Source organism: Podarcis pityusensis, assembly GCF_964106645.2.
Source record: "Podarcis pityusensis genome assembly, chromosome: 6".
In the NCBI taxonomy this organism is placed as follows: Eukaryota; Metazoa; Chordata; class Lepidosauria; order Squamata; family Lacertidae; genus Podarcis; species Podarcis pityusensis.
This window is the reverse complement of record NC_138030.1, coordinates 75840721-75862884: the sequence shown is the minus strand read 5'-3', so window position 1 is coordinate 75862884 and position 22164 is coordinate 75840721. Positions and strand designations below refer to the sequence as shown.

At 44.5% G+C, this 22164-nt stretch overlaps 1 protein-coding gene across 3 annotated transcripts; it reads left to right on the top strand.

Annotated features, from left to right (window-relative positions):
- Positions 1 to 958: 958 nt before the first annotated feature.
- Positions 959 to 21722, top strand: RWDD3 (RWD domain containing 3). Of its 3 annotated transcripts, none has more exons than XM_081008814.1 (5): positions 959 to 1239; positions 6500 to 6547; positions 16608 to 17095; positions 18717 to 18814; positions 18918 to 21722. In XM_081008814.1, exons 1-5 carry the CDS (start codon positions 1155 to 1157, stop codon positions 19030 to 19032), a joined length of 834 nt encoding a protein of 277 aa, XP_080864940.1. In that variant the 5' UTR covers positions 959 to 1154; the 3' UTR covers positions 19033 to 21722. The 3 variants fall into 3 exon arrangements, with proteins under 3 accessions (XP_080864940.1, XP_080864939.1, XP_080864941.1); XM_081008813.1 differs by having other exon boundaries at positions 968 to 1239; positions 18699 to 18814; XM_081008815.1 differs by lacking the exon at positions 6500 to 6547 and having other exon boundaries at positions 981 to 1239; positions 18699 to 18814.
- Positions 21723 to 22164: the final 442 nt, after the last annotated feature.

Genomic DNA, 22164 nt, shown 5'->3' with positions numbered 1-22164 from the left:
CACAATGCTCCAGGATGACACTAGCTGAAAGCAGCGGTGGTTGTGAGGATTTTGCGCTGCCTTCAACCGGACTGCCATACAAACAGAAAGTGTGTCCTTGATTTCCCGCTGCCCACACTCTTGCCAATAAGGCACAATCCTGAGCCCTGCCCTGCCCACATATAAATCATGGGCACAGCATATCTTGGAGCACCTAATTCCCCATGAACTCTCCTAGCTATGAATAACTTCACAGGAAGCCTTGTCTCTATTTAGCTGACAGAGGCTTTTGGTGGAGACTTTCGAGATACGTTCCATATAAGGTTTTTTCTTTTGTAGGTAATTGTTTTGAGCCACTTCACATGATGTTACTACATGGGTTGGGTTGCCCTGTCTATTTTTGCCATGGATTGCTTTTAAAAAATTTTTTTAGTTGCCACCTTTTATTTCTCTTTTTATCCAGCCTTTTGTCAAAGGAGCTCAAACAGCTCTTTTCACAACAACCTTGTGAGGTAGCTTAGGCTGATACAAGATGACCGGGCCCAAACACCACACCATTTGAACTCTGTAATGGAGGTAGGGGCAGGATTCGGACTCAGGTCTCACCCTGTTTTACGTGCAGTGCTCTAACCACTATGCCATGCTTAGGACTGGAACTACTTTTAGCATTTCTTGGAATTGTTCAAGATTACTTATCTGTGAATTAAAGATTGCCTATGCAACGGAATTCAGTGCTGACAGCGGGCCAGGAAGGTTTCAGATACCTGAGAAGAGTTACAAAGTACCATATAACCATAATTTTCCAATTTGCGCACTTTCAGTTTATGCTGTTTCCCATGCACAAGTTTTGTTTAAAGGTCCTTTGTCTAAAAAAACAATTCTGAAAGCAATTAAACTTCACACTTTAGGAATGCAGAGCCTCTGACTGTTCTTATTGTTAGATTTACAGCGCTTTGTCCCGAAGGAACGGGCTTCTTTTCATCACAAAGTACACAACCTTGGTTATTGAGGCAACCAGAGGTAACCAGGAATCAGCTGTCAGCGGCAGAAGCCGCATCCTTTGCCTTTGCCTTAAGGAGCGAAGGAGGCGGAGCGCCCCCTTGTGGACACGGGACTCCTTTTCAAGCCCGTCCCCGTTTTCAATCCGGGCGGAAGGGGCGGGGCGTCTCTCTGCCATGTCGGACATGGCTTTAGAGGAGCTCTCTGCGATTGCCGCGATTTACTGCGGGGAAGATGAATGCGAAGTGCTGGAGGTGTCAGGTGACTGTTTCTCAATCCTAGCACTGCTGGCTTAGTGACCCATAACCGGGAGTTTTTGCTGAGAACCTCCTAATCACGACAGATGGGAGCAGATTCAGCACACCTGCTTTCAACAACAACAACAACACGGGGAGGGAAAAAGACCCGTTTGAAAAGCAGGGGTTCCCATAAAAATAAGGAGGGGGAAATTCTGTGCGGCTCTTGGAGGGCAGAGAAGAAGCTATGAAGGCCACAAAAGCAGCAAGCGGTAGATGAATTTCAGCTTTATCAGCCCATCAAAATCAGAATTACTTTTGATTCTCATTAGCGAAGATGACCCCCTAGTTTCCCCTCCCCTTTGAAATTGTTGCGCAGTTTTTTAAATAATAATAATAATAATAATAATAATAATAATAATAATAATAGAAATGCTTAATCTGTTGTCCAGGTGCCTGCTTCATCAGTTTTTATCCCTACTCTTTCCCTTAAAGAATATCCTTAAGCATCTGCAAAACGCCATTGTCTGGTTGCTGATTTTTCCTGCTGTTTTGTACGCAGCCACGGATAAAGGGGGAACGGGTTGCATTTGAGAAGGGTGTGAGCATAATTGAGAGAAAACTCTGGCGGAAGCCCAGGAGAGCAGCTGCCTGACAGCGTAGCCAGTACTGAGTTTAATGGATCCATTGGTGGTACTTAGTATATGGTGGCTTCCTATGTTCCAACAAGTGGGAGATGCAGGCTAGCTTGAGACTTTCTGGCCCATGGTCATCCTGTGAGTTTCATGGCTGAGTTGGGGTTTGAGCCCTGGTCTCCCAGGTCCAAATTCGGTAAGTCAAGCTACTGCATTATGGGGCCTAAGTTCTTGAGTGCATGGTGGTTTTTACTGGCATAAATAAGCACCAATGCAAAATAAATAAATAAATCCAGGAGTAGATACACTAGGTAACTTTTGTTCCTGCTTGCTTATGGTTCTTCTTTTTTTAAAGAAAGAATAAAATCAGTGGTTTGATTTCAGCTAGGGCACCTGAAACATTCACGGCCTAGGACCCTCGTACCTACGGGACCGCCTCTCCCGGTATGCCCCACGGAGGACCTTAAGGTCCATAAATAGCAACACCCTAGTGGTCCCGGGCCCTAAGGAAGTTAGATTGGCTTCAACCAGAGCCAGGGCCTTTTCAACACTGGCTCCGGCCTGGTGGAACGCTCTGTCTCATGAGACCAGGACCCTGCAGGATCTGATTTCTTTCCGCAGGGCCTGTAAGACAGAGTTGTTCCGCCTGGCCTTTGGCTTTGAACCAATTTGATTCCCTCCCCGTCTTTCTTTTTCCTTTCTCCTCCTGTGATGAGGCTGCATTTTAATATTTTAATGCTTCAACATTTTAATGTTGTATTTTAATCTTGTTTTTAAGTTGTATTCATTCAACTTGTTTTTATTATTGCTTGTTAGCCGCCCTGAGCCCGGCCTTGGCTGGGAAGGGCGGGGTATAAATAAAAATTATTATTATTATTACAAGAACTTTTTTCCCCTGATTCACTGCCACTTTCCTGAATAGGCCCACAAACAAGATGTAGTGCGAAACAGAGGTTCAAAAACAGGCAAAACTAAGTTTGTTGTTTGTTGTGTGTGTTATGTGTGTGCAGGCGCTGCCCTTTGCCTTCAAGTTATGCAGTGTTTCTAAAAACATTTTAAGCAACGTGCTGAGACATTCCCTTGCCTTTCTCTCCCTCCATATAAGTTCCTATTCCTTCCCAGAAATACCCCTTTAAATAACAGACAGCAGCTGCAGAGAAGCAGCAAGTGGTCTGACTGCTCATGTAGGCAACATACATGATCCCAGAACTCCAGTTTTCAGAGCCAAGCGGATGTTGCCTTCCTGTGTGTTTTATTGACAGTGAGTGGCTTGATGGCGATATATTTTGGCTTAGATATGTGCAGTGAGATGTAAGCTGATGCCCACATCCAAAATAAAATACCCGTGAGACTTCTCTTGCATTCCTTTATCAGTACTTTCTTGTACAAAAGGGTGATTGTCCGGGATCAATCAGGTGTTCAGGAAAGATCAATCGCTTTCTGAGTGAGCCCATTAAAAAATGGCGCTGAGCAGCTAACTAACTTGAGCTGTGTACACACCATACATTTAAAACACCTTCCCCCAAAATCCTGAGAGCTGTAGTCCCCAGCATCTTTAAACTACAACTCCCAGGATTGTTGTGGGTTTTTTTGCCAGGAAGCGGGGAATGTGCTTTACATGTACGGTGGATACACAGCCCTGTGGATGATATTTGAGAGTCCCTTCCCTCTCTGTCATCCTTTTTTCCCTCTCCATCAACTGATACCTCCTTCCTTTTATGTCAAGTGGGGGCGGGGGAAGGAAATCCCAGTTTCCTACTGGATATGTTTTCTCTCAGGCGTTTTTTGAATCTTAGCATGGGGGGGGGGGAATTAAAAGGATGTAAGTTTTATTTATTTTATTTTTCTCCTCCCAGCTCAAATGTCTGTAAACATGCAAAGTGTTCCCATTCTGTTCCCATCTCTCTTGTAAGCGTTGCCCTTGTACCCTGCTTTTCTGTCAACACCTGCTGGCAAGCTGAACCAAACGTTCTCCGCTGCTGCCAGTCGCCTCCGAAGACCCCAAGGCTGCTTTGCACGAGTTTACTGTCGGACTGCTAAACATCACCAATGCACATTAAATATGCATCTGAGTATGTTCCAAAAACAGTTCAGCTGTTTCCCCCACTGCGGTGTGCTACAAATGTGTGGCAATTTCTCTGTTAAAACTCAGCGTCCCCTGCCCGCCCCCCGCAGCACTGTAGCTTTTCAAACAGCGTTCCAGGGGACGTTGAGTTCTTCTGAAACCTACAAGGCATTTTTGAATGAGATCAGTAATTTTAGGCAGACTTTTCCTTTAAAAAAAGAGCTGGCCCATCTTTGCCGTCTCTGTCTCCAGTGTGCAGCCATAGGAAAGTGTGTTTGGTGGGTGCATTCTGTGCTGGTCTGTGCTTTGCATGAACTGAGCTTAGAAACCTCTGCAACAGACAGAGAGTTCCTTGGGAGAAAAGCGCATGTGAAGAAAGGGATCCCCGGAGATCAAAAATTTGAAAACCACTGCTCTCAGATAACTGAGCCAGATTGGATGCTCATACCTCAAACGGTCATTGGATCAATCCACACAGAACATTTTCACCCATCCCTTCATTCAAACTGTGGTTAAGCCAGGAATCTCCTGATTAACCATAGTTTCCCATTTCATCCAGTTTGAGAAACTATGGTTAACCAGAAACTGGTTTGTTTACATACACCAAGAAGTGGCTGCACATGTCCTCTAAAGAACTTGTTCATATTTGGACTTAATAAGCCACTACATCACCATCTGAATATGGCCCATTGTGACAGTTTATTTTTCCTTGCTTCTGCATTACATGCATACCTAAAAGTTACCCTAAATAATTAATCCCAGACTCTCTTATAATTAATGATAGCAAATCCAGCTTGGCTTCTTTTTTCTCCTTGTCAGATTTTTGTTATAAAAAGTTACACATCTTTACTGTTTCTAACTTTTGACATAGCAGAGAGTCTAATGGGTGTCAATTTTCTGTCACAATTTTTTTAATATATTGTATATATATATAACAAATTGTGATGAGTAAATGAATGACACTAGCCAGAATTTGCTTGACTTGCTAAAGGGAATAGAAGAAACTGGAGATTTTTGTTCTGTTTTCCAAGAGTAAGTTCTCCAGGTTTAAAGAGGGGATGGGGAGCTGCCTTTGGCTGGTGGGCTAGATTATTATCTCTCCTTATCTCCTTATCTCTCCTTGTCAGCCATTTTGACAGGTGATCTGGGCCACAGTGTAGCCATCTCTGGTCAAAGAACAGGAGAAGCTTGCTGTCTTTCTCAAAACGATTGTCATAGGCTGCAAACAAATGCACATTTGATTTATTAACACATTAATCAGCGAAGGTTTTGTTAATCAGGTGTCAAACCCTATCTTTGGTCTGGTAAGAATATATATTTTTAAAACTCTATAAATAACTGTCAAAAGAGGATTCTAAAAATTAGAAGATAATATGTTTTGGGAATGCAGGCAAGACATTTTATTTCCAGAATCAAGCTGGAGATCTTTTGTGCCTCCCAGTTCTGCAAAATGTTCCAGTATGAGATATGTATCAGTTTTGCAAAACAAAACTAGTTTTGCTGCTGTGGATCCCAGGAGTGTCTTTGCAGCATCCAAATTAGATTGAATAATTTATGAAAATGCTTGCTGTTAAAATACAAATCGGCTGAAATGTTGCTTACCCATGTTTAGGGTTGGAAAAAATCCCATATGCCTGATCACTGAGGCACTAGGCCTGGGCGATATATCAATATATCTCCCAGGACCGGTATGAGGAGCGGCCCGCGATGTCGGCTTCACTCAGCGGCATATCACTGGTGAAACCGCCACCGCTCCTGAGTCCCTCTGCTAGTGACTTTCTAAAGTGAGTGCTGCACAAGCATCTAATAATTGTTTGCTAACAGGCATATCTTTCTATCTAGGTTTTCTCTGACTCTTAAGATTGGACCCTGCTATTGCTCGATTGTTTGCTTTTATCTCCATTTTGTATTTTGCACACTGCCTAGATGTTTCAAATATATTCAGCAGTTTGGAAATGCTAATCAACTGAAAACAAATTATGCCCGTTATTAGAGATGGTTGCGTTAAAATCAAGGGACGTGAATGGGTCAGAGTAGAGATTTCTTGAGGTTTGGTGGGTATGGGGTGTTCTCCCTCCACTCGGTCTGAGTTTTCTGAAGCTTAGGAGTGACCCGCTCAACATGCAGCAGGCGTTTTATTGAAAATGATGTGTGAATGAATTTAAATCAGCTAATTAACAAAGGTCTGCTTTACTTTTTCTTGTCTGGCCTCAAAGATTAGTGTTGCCGATAGACCGACATAATTTACTTGTTAATCCACTCTCTCGTCCTCCTCCACGGTTTGCTCAGCTATCTTGTCATAAAACATATATTTGTTCATCAAAATTTGGATTTCTGCAGGTAACGCTCAGAAATGCACAATGAGTGGGTGACACAGAAAGCCGGCAAAAAGGAAAAAAAGGAGGGGTAGAGAGGGAGCCCTTTCTAGCTGACACCAAACACAGAAAACAATTTGAAGTATGCCAGCACTAAATTTACTGATGATAAGCATGCAGCTGGGGGAAATGAGTGAGAATGTGCTGGGTTTCCAACTTATTAGCACAATAAATGTCAACAGAATGGTAATTTACTGCTCTCTATTTCAGATAGCACCTCTTGTGAAAGAGTCAGGCAAATAGAAGGTGCTATTACAGGTAGGTAGGGAGACTTATTGTAATCCGCCAACTTCAGCTGCCAGCGGCCCTTCTGAGTCAGGGCTGTTATCATGTTCAGCCTGATATGTCAGTATTATTTTGAAATGTGCAAGAAAAATAACCCCAAAGCAAACTCGAGGCACTAAGGTGGCTGGCTGGTTTTGCATTGCAGGCCGGGGCGTATGAGGCAGGACAAGGAAGATAATAAGATAAAGGACATTGATTTTGGGTTAAAATAGGCCTCCACTTTATTGATTGCAGGTGTAAGTAGGCTTTGGCGAAGGCATTGGGTATGTATCTCCTTCCTTTTTTAAAATTTGCATTTTATTTATTTGTTAACATTCTTATATTACATCAGTAAATGTTGTCATATTACATTACAGGACTTACTATAATTTCTAACATGTATACAAAAATTATATGCAAATTTTATATACCTAGAAAGAAAATGAAGAAAAAAAAGAACAAAGAGAAAAAACAAAAACAAAGTCATCTCCTCCTAATGGATTAATTGGCCTGGTTGACCCTGGATTTTGGCGTACATTGAGTCAGTCCTACCAGGAGTGTCATATTGGAAAGTTGCTGTAGCCTAACAGCCCCTGTGTGGGCTCCTGGACAGAGACACCCCCTCGCGGACCCCTTTAGCGGGGTACCCAGAAGGCTAAGAATCCAGCCCAATGCCTTATCCGCCATCAAGTTATGATTGCTGGCAAAAACCTCCCAACTGGCCCAATTTGTCTGCAGGAAAAATATCCTTCCCTGGCTTCCAATACGGCAACTCTACAATTCTGTGCTTCAGTGAGTATTCCATGTGGACTGACCTGAAATCTGGACAGGACCAAATCTGATGCTCAGGGCGAAGGATCCAGTGCCAAACCCAAATGGATGGCTCGGGCGTGGCCTCTTTATATAAGAAATAGGTGGACCTTACCTGGAACCTGGGTCAGTCAGGTCCGCTGCTGCTGCCATGCCTTCCCCCAGCCAACTTGAAACTGGTCTGTTCAAATGGGGGATGCCCTGTCAGTTTGCATTTCTTAGTACAGAAAGTATTGATCTGATGTGTGGAGATCTTTCCTATTCTACTTAGTTCAAGAGTGTTCTGGAAGGTTTCTTCCTACGTGAAAGAAACAGGCAGAAGGTTTCGGATGTTTGGGTTATTCCTTCTGGGAAGCTGAGTACAGCTGGTTTAAACTGGTTCTGTTATCCTTTCTGTCAAGGTCATGGTCAGGCCAGGAGGAGCCTAGGTTTCACACTTTCTCTTTCTGTCACTTTGTTCTGGTGTGGTGTTCTGTTCTGTATGCTATAGTGTTAAGGTTCAGTCTTATTATAAGTTATAAGTAAGTTTAAGTTAAGTCTGCTGCAACTAGATTGCTTATGGACTGTGCCTATCCTGAATGTATTGGATTTGTGACCATTATGCTCATTTGCCTTCAGTAGCGGTAAAGCTCTGCTGGGTGAAGTACAATTGCCTCTGGTCTATTTTTTGGGAACTCTGCAATGTGTTTAAGTTTCTTCCTCCGCACATGATGTGCCCAGCACTCTGTGCGGCCATGGGGGGAGGTGCTGACATCTCCCAGTGGCTGCATGGGGTGGGAAAATGGCATCAGCAAGCGAAATGGGAGACTAGGGTTGCAGTTTGATATGCTGTAGGCCAGGGTTGGGAAATCTCTTGACAGCAGTCCAGACCATGAGACCTTGAGGCCTCATGATTTAGACAATGGTAGTCTCTCCAAGATCAAACCAATCCATTCTTAAGGAAATCAGCCCTGAGTGCTCACTCGAAGGGCAGATCCTGAAGCTGAGGCTCCAATACTTTGGTCACCTCATGAGAAGAGAAGACTCCGTGGAAAAGACCCTGGTGCTGGGAAAGATGGAGGGCACAAGGAGAAAGGGACGACAGAGGACGAGATGGTTGGACAGTGTTCTCGAAGCTACCAGCATGAGTTTGACCAAAATACGGGAGGCGGTGGAAGACAGGAGTGCCTGGCGTGCTCTGGTCTATGGGCTTACGATGAATTGGACACGACTAAACAACAACAACAAAAGTCTCTCCAAGCTGTTTCCCCTTCCTGATGCTGCTCTGTGGTTGGCTTTTCTGTATTTGCCTGTCAGTCAGTGCCTCTGTGTCCCTCTTGTTTCCTTGAGAGTGCCCATGGAAGACAGGAGCAATGTCTTCCTCTTAGGGCAACACAGTCTACTGAGAAGGAGACTCCATTTCTCGGCATGCTGTTCATAGTGCTCAGTGTTGTCGGAACCATTTCAGCTCATGTCACTCACTAAACTGTCTTCGTCTGTTGTTTGGCAGAGGGCACTGAAGCTTGCGAAGCCGTGTCAGCCGTGAGGAAGGGGCGGGAGGCAGGAATCAGACATAGCTCCATTGCCCATCCCATGAAGCCGAGGTAGATCTTGGGAGGTAGGGAAGAGACAAGCCACTTCAAAAGAACTCATCTGAAACTTGGGACTGCTTCGCTGCGTCTTTCAGATCTGTCTCTCCCAACCCCTTCAGAATGAATCAAGTTGACATTTTAGCAACTTTTTGAAGGAATGGGGTGAAGTGGTTGGAACACATCAAAGAAATGATGTAGTGAAGATCTGAAAAAAGAGCACCTTTCATCTTACACCCTAACTTTTTTCTATTTTAGTAGAAGCGGATGAGATCCTTGTCCCCTCTTAATTTAGCAAAAGCGCCACTATTGTTTCACGCTGGCTGCATTGCTGTTGGAAAACAGCACAGTACAAAAAAACCACGTGCCGTTCTACTCCTTTTTTTCATTGCCTTTGATTCATGCGATTAGCCTGATGACAATAATGAAACTCAGCATTTTTATAGCACATTCCGAGTGTTCAAAGCCTTTCGTGTTGCAGTAATTCTTTCAGCAGCTGTCTAGAAAATAGGGCTGTAATGGCAGCGTTGCCAGTTTAGTGGCTATGGCTGAGGAAAGATTTCAACCGGGAGCTTCCTGGTTCACAGTTTTAGTCATACAGTACCATATACACTTTAAATAGAAGAAAAAATTATGGTACTTTGAAGAACCGCTTGCAGGTCGGTCGTTTCTGTTGGCTTGGAAGTTACGTATTTTCGAGCACGCTTTGTGCATAACTAGGGTTTCAGTGGATAGTCTGGGATCTTGTGGTCTGGGATCTCTCCGACTTTATTCTGTACTGCCAAAATGCCTGTTGTTATGACAGGTGTGGTATGTGTAAAGCAAAGGTTCATAAATTGCAGGGGTCTCCTATAAAGGGTACTGTGAACTCTAAAGACATAACTTAGCTGGGATAGCTCAGTCAGTAGAGCATGAGACTTTGAATCTCAGAGTCATGGGTTTGAGCCCCCCGTTAGGCAAAAGATTATTGCGTTGCAGGGGGTTAGACTAGATGACCCTCACGGTCCTTTCCAACTCTATGATTCTCTAAGAAGAGCTGTACTAGACCATATCCAGAGTCCATCTAGTCCAGTCAGATGGTTCAGAAAGGTCCACAAATAAGTCATGAAGTCAACAGTGCTTCCTTGTAGTATATTTGTACCCATAGCAACTGGTATTCAATTAGGGGTACCCTGTCTCTCAACAGTATTATTCATTTATTTTATTTTATTTTTAAAAAATATGCTGCTCTACTTCCCAGTTGGGAAACCAGAGTGATGCACAATATAATGAAAACCACCAATGCAAAATAATTTACACCATCATTATCATTACCATTTTTTTTTAACCCCTCACAATCTTCTAATAGCCATTGAAAGACAAATTCGTGGGGCTAGGCTTAAAGCCATTCAGCCAGTTCCACAAGCTGATTATGGGTGTTTGAAGAAATTTGTTCTGGCTTGAACCTCTTGGCAGTTAGTCAGTTTCATTTGATGACCCCCAAGTGGTCTCTGTCTCTGTCTCACACACACTCTCTCTCTGGATATTAGAAACTTTGTCTTTGTTTATGTTCGCCAGCATCCAGGCCGGTTGGCAGGTGTTGGCTCTGCTTTTGCAAAGGCAAAAATTCAATTCCAAACCCCCACACCAAACGACTGGCGTCTGAGGGAGAAAACTGGGGACACCCCCGAAGGGGGAAAAAAACCTCACCATCTTGAAGCAGGTGACTAGTTAGGGGATACGTTTTATTTCACTCCTGTCCCAAATCCACAGCTCATAAACAGTGAGCCAGTGTTTGCCATTTGCCTACCCTTGGTTCTGTTTCAATGGCTGGAAACTGGCTCTTATATAAATATAATATCAGATAATTCTCCATCAAACCAAACCTTACAATCTTCTAAGTGAGAGTCATCTTAATTGATTTTTCGTTGTCTCCTGAAAATCTGTCTTCCTGTAATGTCTGAACAGTAGCTGTAAGTTTTTCTTCTTCTGTGGGACTGGGTTTTATCTTGCCAAAGACATGTGAACTTTCCCCCTTTCTGAAGCATTAACAAGAGTTGTGCAACATTTGACAATGTTTAAAGCAAAAATTAAACGTTATTGTAAAGCCATCATTTTTGCTCAAACGGCAAGTTAATGTTAAGCATGCACTTCAAATTGCCCTCTTACCATTCTTTTTTTGTTTTGCAGAAAGCAGCTTCAGGCAACAGTGATCTAGATATAGGGGGATTAATACCCCCAACATAGGAAGTTGGGGGTATTAATCCTTCTTTCTCTGCACCGTCCTGCCCTATCTGTGTCTGAGGGTCTATTTGCTGTAAATAGTTTGATACTTAAGCAACACGACTTTCCTCGCATGAGAAAAAAAAATCAAAGTCTTGCTAGTTCACCCTCAAAGAATCCTGGTTTATCTTAACTAATAGTTCTTGATTAGTTGGAATCCATATTTGTATTCCCAAGACTTATATTGAATTTCACTAACACTTAAGCAGGCCTGTGAGGGGACAATGAGCTGCTTGTGCGTAAAATCCAAGTCCCTCAGAGTTTGGTCAAGTTTGCAAACCTCTGTCTGTGACGGAGCCCCTTAAACATGGCTCTGTCAGTCGCTTGCAGATTCCGACAGTGGTTGCTTTCGGAATCGCTTCCAACATAAAAGCTCCTTAACGGAAACACGTCTTCTGGACTCTCTGCGTGACAGTTTCCGGCGAGTAGTGGGCGTCCCTACAGGAGGTCCTGAAACCTCCCCACTGTTTTCGCTGGAAGTGTCTCGGAGCCATCCCTCCTGCTCACTTTGCCTCAGCTCAGCTCTTCTCCCCCTACTGGTTCCCTCTTCAGCTGCTGAGTCTCTCCCAACCTGTGTGAGCCCTTCCACCTCCCTTCCTTCCGATGGCAGTTCCCTGACATCCACCTCCCCTCCAGGGCCCCCTTCACCCCCTCCCGCCCCCTCCTCTATGGGCGGTGAGGAGGCAAAACCCCGGAAGGAACTTCCTTCACCTTCCGATGTCTTGAACACTTCTCTCCACCTGTTGCGGTTCCTGGTCTCGAAGTACTCCTCCTCCTCAGAGTCCATCTCCCCTTCCCCTTCCGAATCCGTGAATCCTTCCAACTCTTCCTCCTCATCGGTGGTCCCAAAGTATTCCCTCCGGAACCTCTCCACAGGCTGAGGTTTCCTTGGGAACCTTTGATGGAACGTTTCTATCAATACCTCGTCATTGATATCTTCTGCCATTACCCAAGTGTTTTCTGACTCCGGTTCTCCTTCCCACGCTACCAAATACTCCACCTGATCCCCCTTCCACCTGGCGTCGAGGATTTCTGCCACATGGCTGCTGCATTCCCTTTCTTCTATGATCGGTCCCCGAGTGGACATCCCTTCTCGTCCCCCCTCATACGGTGACAGTAACGACCTGTGAAATACTGGGTGCAGTTTCATGTGGTTGGGTAACCGGAGCCTGAAAGCCACTGGGTTGACTTGTTGAATGACCTCAAAGGGACCCAACCTCCTGGGTCTTAATTTCTTACAACCTCCTTTGAACGGCAACCCTTGGGTTGACAGCCACACCCGATCTCCCACCCTTATGGTTTCACCTTCCCTTCGGTTCTTGTCTGCCTGCCTCTTGTATTCTTCCTTCGCCCTTTCTAAGTTGAGTTGGAGCTGACGATGGATTGCTTCCATTTCTTCTACAAAATGCTCGGCTGCCGGGACGCTCCATCTCTCCCCTCCTCCCCCTGGGAATGCCCTGGGATGACACCCATAATTAGCCAAGAAGGGGCTCATCCCTGTGGACACATTCTCTGCATTGTTGTAGGCAAATTCCGCCAGCGCCAACCTCTCTACCCAGTCATTTTTTCTGTCATTGACATAACACCTCAGGTATTGCTGGAGGACACCGTTTGCTCTTTCCGCCTGCCCGTTGGTTTCAGGGTGCCGGGCAGTCGAAAAGTTGACCTCCACCTGCAGTAAGCTCATGAGCTTCCTCCAGAACCTGGAAGTAAATTGTTTTCCCCTGTCTGAGACCACCCTCAATGGCACTCCGTGCAACCTAAAAATGTGTTCTACAAATAACTTCGCTGTCTCTTCCGCCGTGACTGCATGCGAACAGGCTACAAAGTGGCTCATCTTTGTTAGTAGGTCTACCACCACCATGATGGCTGTTTTCCCCTTGGACTTCGGCAGATCAGTCATAAAATCTATCGACACTGCCTCCCAAGGTCGTTCTGGGGTTGGTAAGGGTTCTAATAGCCCCGCCGGCGCCCGCCTCTCCCCTTTGGCTCGCTGGCATTGCTCACACCCTCTTACATACTCCTGTACATCTTCCCTCACCTTAGGCCACCAAAATTCCCTGGTGACCAACCACATGGTTTTGTGTTGTCCAAAATGCCCCGCCGTGGGGCTGTCGTGCAACTGCTTGAGTACCCTCCCCCTTAAGTCTCCTTCGGGGATATACAGTGCCCCTTTGTAATACAACGCTCCATTTCTTTCCTCAAAACCCCCTGGTTCCTCTCCCTCACCCCTAAGACCTCTGAGCTTATTCTGGGCATATTCATCATTCTCTGTTTCCTCTACCAGTTCTCTTTGCCCCACCAATGCTGCCCCACACACCCAGCGGTCCTCTGGGATGACATGTCTCTCTTCGGGTGCCCCCTCCCCTTCCAAATATTCAGGTTTGCGTGAGAGAGCGTCCGCCCTAACATTTTCTGGACCTGGCACATAACAAATTTCAAAGTGAAATTTGGAGAACTCCTGGGCCCATCGCACTTGCCGTTGGTTGAGCACTCGTGCCGTTCTCCAATACTCTAAGTTCTTGTGGTCCGTGCACACTTGCACCTTATGTTGTGCCCCAATCAATAAATGCCTCCATCTCCTGAACGCTTCATGAATGGCAAGTAGTTCTCGGTCATACACCGTGTAGTTCCTCTCCTCGAGCCTCGCCGTCTGCAGCGCTAGCTGAACCTCCAATGCCCGGTACCTTTCCTCCAGGCTTGGACCCGCTCCAGCTCCTGCTTCTCCGGTTCCGGCTGGGTTGCTCATGATGCCTTCTCCTGCACAAACTGCTCACAGTGACTGTCGGAATGCTGTGAGGGGACGATGAGCTGCTTGTGCGTAAAATCCAAGTCCCTCAGAGTTTGGTCAAGTTTGCAAACCTCTGTCTGTGACGGAGCCCCTTAAACATGGCTCTGTCAGTCGCTTGCAGATTCCGACAGTGGTTGCTTTCGGAATCGCTTCCAACATAAAAGCTCCTTAACGGAAACACGTCTTCTGGACTCTCTGCGTGACAGTTTCCGGCGAGGAGTGGGCGTCCCTACAGGAGGTCATGAAACCTCCCCACTGTTTTCGCTGGAAGTGTCTCGGAGCCATCCCTCCTGCTCACTTTGCCTCAGCTCAGCTCTTCTCCCCCTACTGGTTCCCTCTTCAGCTGCTGAGTCTCTCCCAACCTGTGTGAGCCCTTCCACCTCCCTTCCTTCCGATGGCAGTTCCCTGACAAGGCCCTTCCACATTGCTTTCCATTCAAGATCTATTGCTATGAATTCAGGTCCTGGATTAAATTCTTACAGGTGTGTTAAAGCATTAATCTCTTCTTTGATCCCTAAACTAAAATGCTTAGGGTAACAATTGGCTGTATGACTTCCCTGTTAAGCACAAAGGACAGAGAAGTATCAAAGGCAGAATTCAGGAACCTTAGTAAGCGTAATATCATTTAGACACTCTTTCCCCCCCTTTCCTTTCTTAAAGTTGTTTTGAGCACTCTCCAGTGTGACTTGAAAATGATAGGCTTGGCCTGATTACTGATTTTCCTTCGCCTCTTTTGGGAAGCAGCCTATCCAGTTCATAATTCACATAACAACGTGCCACAATACTTTGCCATTTATATATTGGTTTTTGAATGTCCAGAATGCTTCACTTAATGTTTTATTTACATAATTTATAACATGTTCCTTCAGCATATTTCAGGTTGGGAAACCATGCTAAGAAATATTTGTTACATTTATATATCATCTTTTCCTGCAAGGAGCTGAAGGCGATACTCATGGTTTTCTCTTCCCCATTTTAGAGAAAGTGATTGGCCCAAGGTCACTCAGTGAATAGCCAAGTGGGGGTTTGAACCCTGCTCTCCCAGGTTCCGAAGGGACACGGGTGGCGCTGTGGGTTAAACCACAGAACCTAGGACTTGCAGATCAGAAGGTCAGCGGTTTGAATCCCTGTGACGGGATGAGCTCCCGTTGCTCGGTCCCTGCTCCTTCCAACCTAGCAGTTCGAAAGCATGCCAGTGCATGGAAATAAATAGGCACTGCTCCTGCGGGAAGGTAAACGGCGTTTCCGTGCGCTGCTCTGGTTCGCCAGAAGCGGCTTGGTCATGCTGGCCACATGACCCGGAAGCTGTACGCCGGCTCCCTTGGCCAGTAAAGCGAGATGAGCGCCGCAACCCCAGAGTCGGCCACGACTGGACTTAATGGTCAGGGGTCCCTTTACCTTTACTCCCAGGTTACACCACCCAACAAATTCATGGTGGATGCAATATCTTAGTTTCTCAAAAACAGCTCAGTGTGCAATCTTGTGCAATCTTATACAATCTTATACTTGTTTTGTTGTTTTTGTTTTAACTATTTGTGCCTTTACCTTGTATTTTTATCCTGTGAACCCTAAGATCTTACGATGAAGGGCGGTATTGTCAGTCTAATAAATAAAACAAGTAATGGAAACGAAGAAGTAAATCCTATTGATTTAATATGGATTACTCCCAGGTAAGTAGATACTGGATTACAATCTTAGTATTTTAGCCACTGCATCAAGGGTGGTAAACCTCAGGCCCAGGATCTAGATGTGGGCCTCCAGGCCCTTTTTCCCTGGCCCTCAGGCTTCTACCCAAATCCTTCCCTCTCAGGTTGCACCGCTAACTGGCCCTGATATTTCCGTTGGTGATATTTCCTGGTTGGACTGTGTTAATGAACTGGGATTATGTGTTCATGAACTGGGATTATTCTAGTGTCATCTGACCACATCTACTTTAGCTGTACAAAGTTGCCCACAAATGAATGTGACCCTCAGGCAGAAGCAGGTTATCCACCTCTGCGCTGCATGGTACACTTCACATTTGATGTGTGGATTTTGTACTTGGGTATCCCTCCGCAGTGGGACGCGAGTGGCACTGTGGGTTAAACCACAGGAGCCTAGGACTTGCCGATCAGAAGCTCGGCGGTTCGGATCCCCGCTACGGGGTGAGATCCCATTGCTCGGTCCCTGCTCCTGCCAACCTAGCAGTTCGAAAGTGCATCAAAGTGCAAGTAGATAAATAGGTACTGCTCTGGCAGGAAGGTAAACGGCGTTTCCGTGCGCTGCTCTGGTTCGCCAGAAGCGGCTTGGTCATGCTGGCCACATGACCCGGAAGCTGTACGCCGGCTCCCTCGGCCAATAAAGCAAGATGAGCACCACAACCCCAGAGTTGGTCATGACTGGACGTAATGGTCAGGGGTCCCTTTACCTTTATCCCTCCGCAGTACAAAAATAATCCCACCCCAGACTTTTTATAGTTATATGAAATATTATTGGATCATTCAGGTCCCCCCCCCAAGAGTGAGTAAAGCTTTTTTTCTGAGGGTAAGAACAAACAAACAAACAAACAAACAAACAAACAAACAACTGTTGCAAATATGTTTGTTGACTCTCAGTTGATCATTGCTTTTGGATGCTTTTTCAGAGACGGAAGGAATCTCGTTTAGGATTCAGACCAGTGCAAAAGGACCTTTGGGTGCAGATATATTGTTGAAGCTGTTGTTTCATTTGCCGATTGGTTACCCATCAAGCCTGCCGAATATCTCTGTTAGCTCTGAGCAGCTTACAAGGACGCAGTGTGCGGCCGTGAAAGGGAGATTACTTGAGGAAGCAGAGAGGCATTTTTCACAGCCCATGGTACACGAGCTGATTCTCTGGATACAGCAGAATCTTAAGCATGCTGTCGAGCGAGCTGAAGCTTCAGTCTGCAGCGGAGAAAGTACTCTATCAACAGACGGACCTGAGGAGGATGGTGTCTGGACTGCCCTTCTGCGTTTAGATCATATGAGAGCGAAGGGAAAATATGTCAAAACAGTAGAAAAATGGTGTGCAGATCTAAAGCTGACTGGAAGACTGATATTCATGGGCAAGATGATTCTGATTCTTCTTCAAGGAGACAGAAGGAGCATTAAGGTGCAGACATTGCTCTGATTTGCCGGTTCGGTTGCTGATAGCTCAGAGAACTATGTCAGTTCAAATACATTCAGGTTTTTTTTGTATGTTTGTTAGGCGTTTTGTGAAACTGGTTGTTTTATTAACAGCAATGTCTTTTTAAAGTTTAAGCTCTGTGTCCCGTCTGCCGCCCTGTGTGCCCTTTGTATTTAGAGCAGGGTTTCCTGAACTTGTGTCTCCCGCTGTTTTTGGACTACAACTCCCATCATCCGTAGCTAGCAGGACCAGTCGTCAGGGATAATGGGAATTGTAGTCCACAACTATCTGGAAACCCAAGTTTGGGAAATTCTGATTTATAACAAGATTTAGCATTGGGCTAAGAGGGTCTGGTCGGCTGCTAACTTCAACAGGGAGCTTATTTCTTAATTGAAGAAGAGCCAGCAATATTAGCCTCGCCCACTGACCCCCCCCCCCCCGGGCAAAGGGATCTTTTAATCCTCATTTCTCCAGAGCTGTATCTTGGCTGGCATTTGCCTGCATTTTCCTCACACATGGAAGAAATCTGCTGAAGTCCATGATGGGGAAACTTTGTGTCAAACTTCTGTGGCAATTCACACAGGATCTTTGCATGGGAGGAAAAAAGCTGGTTTTCAGACAGGAAGCTGGTGGGAGTCTGAGGCCTACTGTGGCCTATTCCTATTCTAGGAACAGATGGAACCAAATGCTAACCAAGCAGACTTCTGGTAAATAGTGACCATTGCACTTCCACATCCCTTAGAGACTAATGCATGTGATTATGGCTGCACTATGGAGAATATGGTGTTCTGTCTTCCTGCAACAAGTTTCTTCATAGTTAGTGTAGCAGAATTGTAGTAGAAGCCTGTTTTCTAAGATAGATTACATAATTTGGATCAGGATAAGCCGCAAACCTAGACATAACTAGGATTTTTTTTTTAAAAAAGGGATAAGTACATGTAACATAACCATAGAGGTAGGAAGGTTGAATGACCCTGTAGACTACTCATAAATGTTTGTTCTTTCAAAATGTAACTTCCTATAGGTCTTACTCATTTAGGGATTTCTATACCACCGTTTACTAAATGGTCACAGGTTGGTTTGTAAGTTATGAAGATCGTAAGTGCAGAATGTGAAACACTAAAACAGCAAACTAAAATAATAGCAACAATGGGTTGTTATCCAAAGTAGCGCTGATTACATCCCTGATGGTTTTAAGACGTTTGTGGGTAGCTCCAGTTAAGAACACTGGAAGACTTGGTGCATCAAATAATAATAATAATAATAATAATAATAATAATAATAATTGGCCAGCACAACTGAAGCATGTCACCAGCGTTCCCTCATGTATGCCATCATGGGTGTATATTTTCCATGCTTTACATGGAAACACAAGTGTAACGCTGGTCTTGCAACTTCAGACTTCACCGGGTCTTTCACCTTTAGTCTTAAGAACCTTGAGATTTTGACCAGGGCAATGCTAAGGACGAACTCCCTCCCCTTTTTATTTTTATTTTTCAGCAATAAAGTTTAATCAACAGGCTCTTACAGTTGACGTTTCATGTTCTGATGCTGTGTGGGGTTTTTTTTTTGTGTGTGTGTGATTTAGGAATATCTTCTTCTTCAGAAAACCAGCAAGGTGGATGTGGATTCGAGCGGAAAGAAGTGTAAAGAGAAAATGATTAGCGTTCTTTCAGAAACAAAAGCCCAGGCAGCACACAGAAGGTATAATTTAGCACTGTTTCGGCTAGAAAAGCAGCTTTGAATTGATAATTACATTCTGACACGGAAGCAGGCATATTCATGAAGTCTTTCTTGTACAACATAGGTTTCAGGCATTTGAAGTCAAAGAGTACTCAACGCTGGGTGAGCTGCAAAATGAATTCAAGGCTGTGGGCCTGGCAGAACTGTTCAGCGAGTTTGTGCTGGCTCGCTTGAAGTAATTCTGAAGCAGGCACATGTGGCTGAGACTAAAACTGTCATTGAACGTATCAAATGGATGCCGAGAGAAGGTAAAATGAAAGGTTTTGGTGGAGGACAGCTCTGAAGTGTCTCTTGCAAAATGTCAGGAAAAAGCTGTCTCCTTGGGAAGTTCTCCTCACACTCAGAACGGGTGATGTTTTTGATTGTGACAACTCTTCGCTGGAACACTTTGCGTATTAATGATATTTAAGAACCGTAGGTCAGATGGGAAGCATGGGCAGCACAGAAATCACCCTATTCTTTGGGATCAGGGTGGATTGTTCCTCCTTTCTCCTATAATTAAATGATCTTTTAGAATAATTTGTTTCCAGTGTGACATTTTTTGGGTATGTTTATGCTACTTGGAAAGCCGTACAAGAACCCTCCCCCCCTTCTTTCCACCATATTTTAAATGAACTCTGTTGGGAATAAAGAAAAATGGCAATTGTTTATACCTCATCTCTAGCCTGCCTTTCTGCTCTAGGAGTTCCCACAGCAGCTTAGGCTGCAGCCCCGTGCACAAGCTCCTGGAAATAAGTCCGACCAAACTCAACAGGACGATTTTCCCGAATAGACATGTGTAGGATGGCACTGTTAATTTGTGAATAAGATGTTACATATCAAAGACTGCAGCCATTTTAAGTTTTATTTGCTCTTGTTTAGATTTGGGGAAATGAGGGGAAATAACTTCGCAGAGATGACTTCTTGGTCAAACACTTTCAGGCTCAGGTTTTCATCTACCACCATTCTAATTATGATTTATTTATTTTTTTAAAAAGCCTGTATTTTCCCAACAACTTATTAGCTCAGAGGTGGGGAACCTGTAGCCCTCTGAATGTTGTTGGACTCCAACTCCCATGAGCCCTCTGACCAGTGGACAGGGATGCTTGAGGGCCATTTTGAGGGCCATTTTATAGCTAGTCACTTCCTTATACAGTGGTACCTCGGGTTAAGTACTTAATTCGTTCCGGAGGTCCGTTCTTAACCTGAAACTGTTCTTAACCTGAAGCACCACTTTAGCTAATGGGGCCTCCCGCTGCTGCCGCGCCGCCAGAGCATGAAGCAAAGTTCTTAACCTGAGGTAATATTTCTGGGTTAGTGAAGTCTGTAAGCTGAAGTGAATGTAACCTGAAGCATATGTAACCCGAGGTACTACTGTAGATGATTGTAGCATTCCTATGTCAGTTGTATCACCACCTCCAACGACATCTGGAAGGCTACACATTGACTTCCTTTCTCTAGAAACCTGCATCTGGCTGTGGGTAGCCCTTAACAAATTGGGGTGCTTCTCTCCCCCACCCTCTGCTTTTGTGATACAGAACGGTGCTCAAACACATACAGAAGGTGGTTGACCTTCTTTGGAGTTCATCAAGCTGTAATGAGCTTTGTGATTTTTTCTTCATTTCAAAGCATATGGTCGATGTCATTTCAATCCACACTTGCTTATTTACTGCGACAATAGTAAAAAAGAGAGTGGGGAAAAGAGTGTGTGTGGGGGGAACCTCTTTCAGTTTTCTGTGGGTAGATACTTAAGCATTTCATCTACAGATGAAATGGGTTTGAAATGGCTCTTCGACATCAGATTTATAGCTCGTGTGTTTCAGATGGCAGCATCTGCCTTTGTGACATTTAGGAAAGAACCATAAAACATGGATGTTTAAAAGAAAGGAGGGGTTGAACATAGCACAACCTTGGCTGGATCAGACTAAGGCAGTGTTTCTAAAACCTTTGATACGGGGGCCCGTTACACCTCTGACTATGTGGTATGCTTCGCCTTCACACTTCAGATGCTATCCTAATACTTTCATCCCTCCATCTCTCTGGTCTCATCTAAAACCCATTATCAGCCAGTACAAGTTAAAGGTGCCCTTTCAAGAGATACCATGAAGGTGCCACTGTAATTGCAGGTGAGATGTCTGGTACATGACACCAGTTGAAGATGTGCGATGGAATCTTTGACCCTCCAGGTATGGTTGAAGGACAACTTGCCTCATCCTTGGCCAGGCATGATGGGGCTGATAGGATTTGAGGATCGGCAACATTGGAGGGCTGTGGGTTCCCCATACCTGGTCCAAGGAACTACTTTTCTTCCCCAATGTTTCCAGATGAAGAACTGTGAGGGGAGAGAGACTTTGTGCTGGCCATCGGGCAATGGCTTTTTCCACCCACCTTGCCCCACCCTCTAGCCCTAGGAGCCCTTCCCAGACCATGACTTTAAGAACAGCAGAAGCAGCCGGGAAGAGAGGAGAGGGGTTCAGGGATATTCAGTTTTTTAAAATATAGAAATTGTGCATCCTTGTTTCTCAACTTGACCCTTTTACATGGTTTTGTATGTTTTTTTGGTATTTTATGCGTTGTGACTTGCTGTTATTTTTATTGACTACAGTTTAGGAATTCTTTATTGTAAATGGCTAAATGTAAACTGTTTAATAATTATTTGCTGATATTTTATTATACTGTTTACTATTCTAATGGATTATTGAATATTGCTTTATTTTATATAAGTTGATTATTCTAAAGATTTTTTTTGTATGGGATCAGATTGTTATTAGGTTGTGCGATCTTTCCTGTCAATTTGTTTGCTCCTTCAGCTTGTCACCTGCCTTGCATATAGTAATATAGAAAGGCGGTATGCAAATTCAAAGTGAAATGAAATTAAATGTTGCCAAACAAGCTGCTTCTGTGCTCCACGTGAATCAAGCCCTTTTATATATGTACACCTATGTGATCTACCACTCTTCATGGCAAACTCTTCTAACCATACTGTTTAACCAGTGTACAATTTGTTTGCTCCATGGTGATAGTGAGCTTTAACATGGGTGATGCCTAAACACTGTTATCATTGTTCCACTACATCGCTAGTAGTAGTAAGCAATATTTGTCAGCGCCATCTCTCCAACCTAGTGAATTCAGCACTTGGTGGCGGCTAGGGAACATAGTCAATGCTTTAATCACTGTTAGATAGATGATAGATAGATAGATAGATAGATAGATAGATAGATAGATATCTTTATTGTCATTGTCCCATGCAGAACAATGAAATTGAAAAACTACGTAAAACTACATAAAACTACATAAAAACTACGTAAAACATTCAAAAACCCCTAAAAACC

Bases quoted from the DNA above. Each gene is read 5' to 3' on its own strand.
- RWDD3 (XM_081008813.1), top strand. From the start codon at position 1,155: ATGTCGGACATGGCTTTAGAGGAGCTCTCTGCGATTGCCGCGATTTAC. The intron at 17,096-18,698 runs GTGCAGACATTG...TGTGTGATTTAG, and splicing joins GAGACAGAAGGAGCATTAAG to GAATATCTTCTTCTTCAGAA. The intron at 18,815-18,917 runs GTATAATTTAGC...TGTACAACATAG, and splicing joins GCCCAGGCAGCACACAGAAG to GTTTCAGGCATTTGAAGTCA.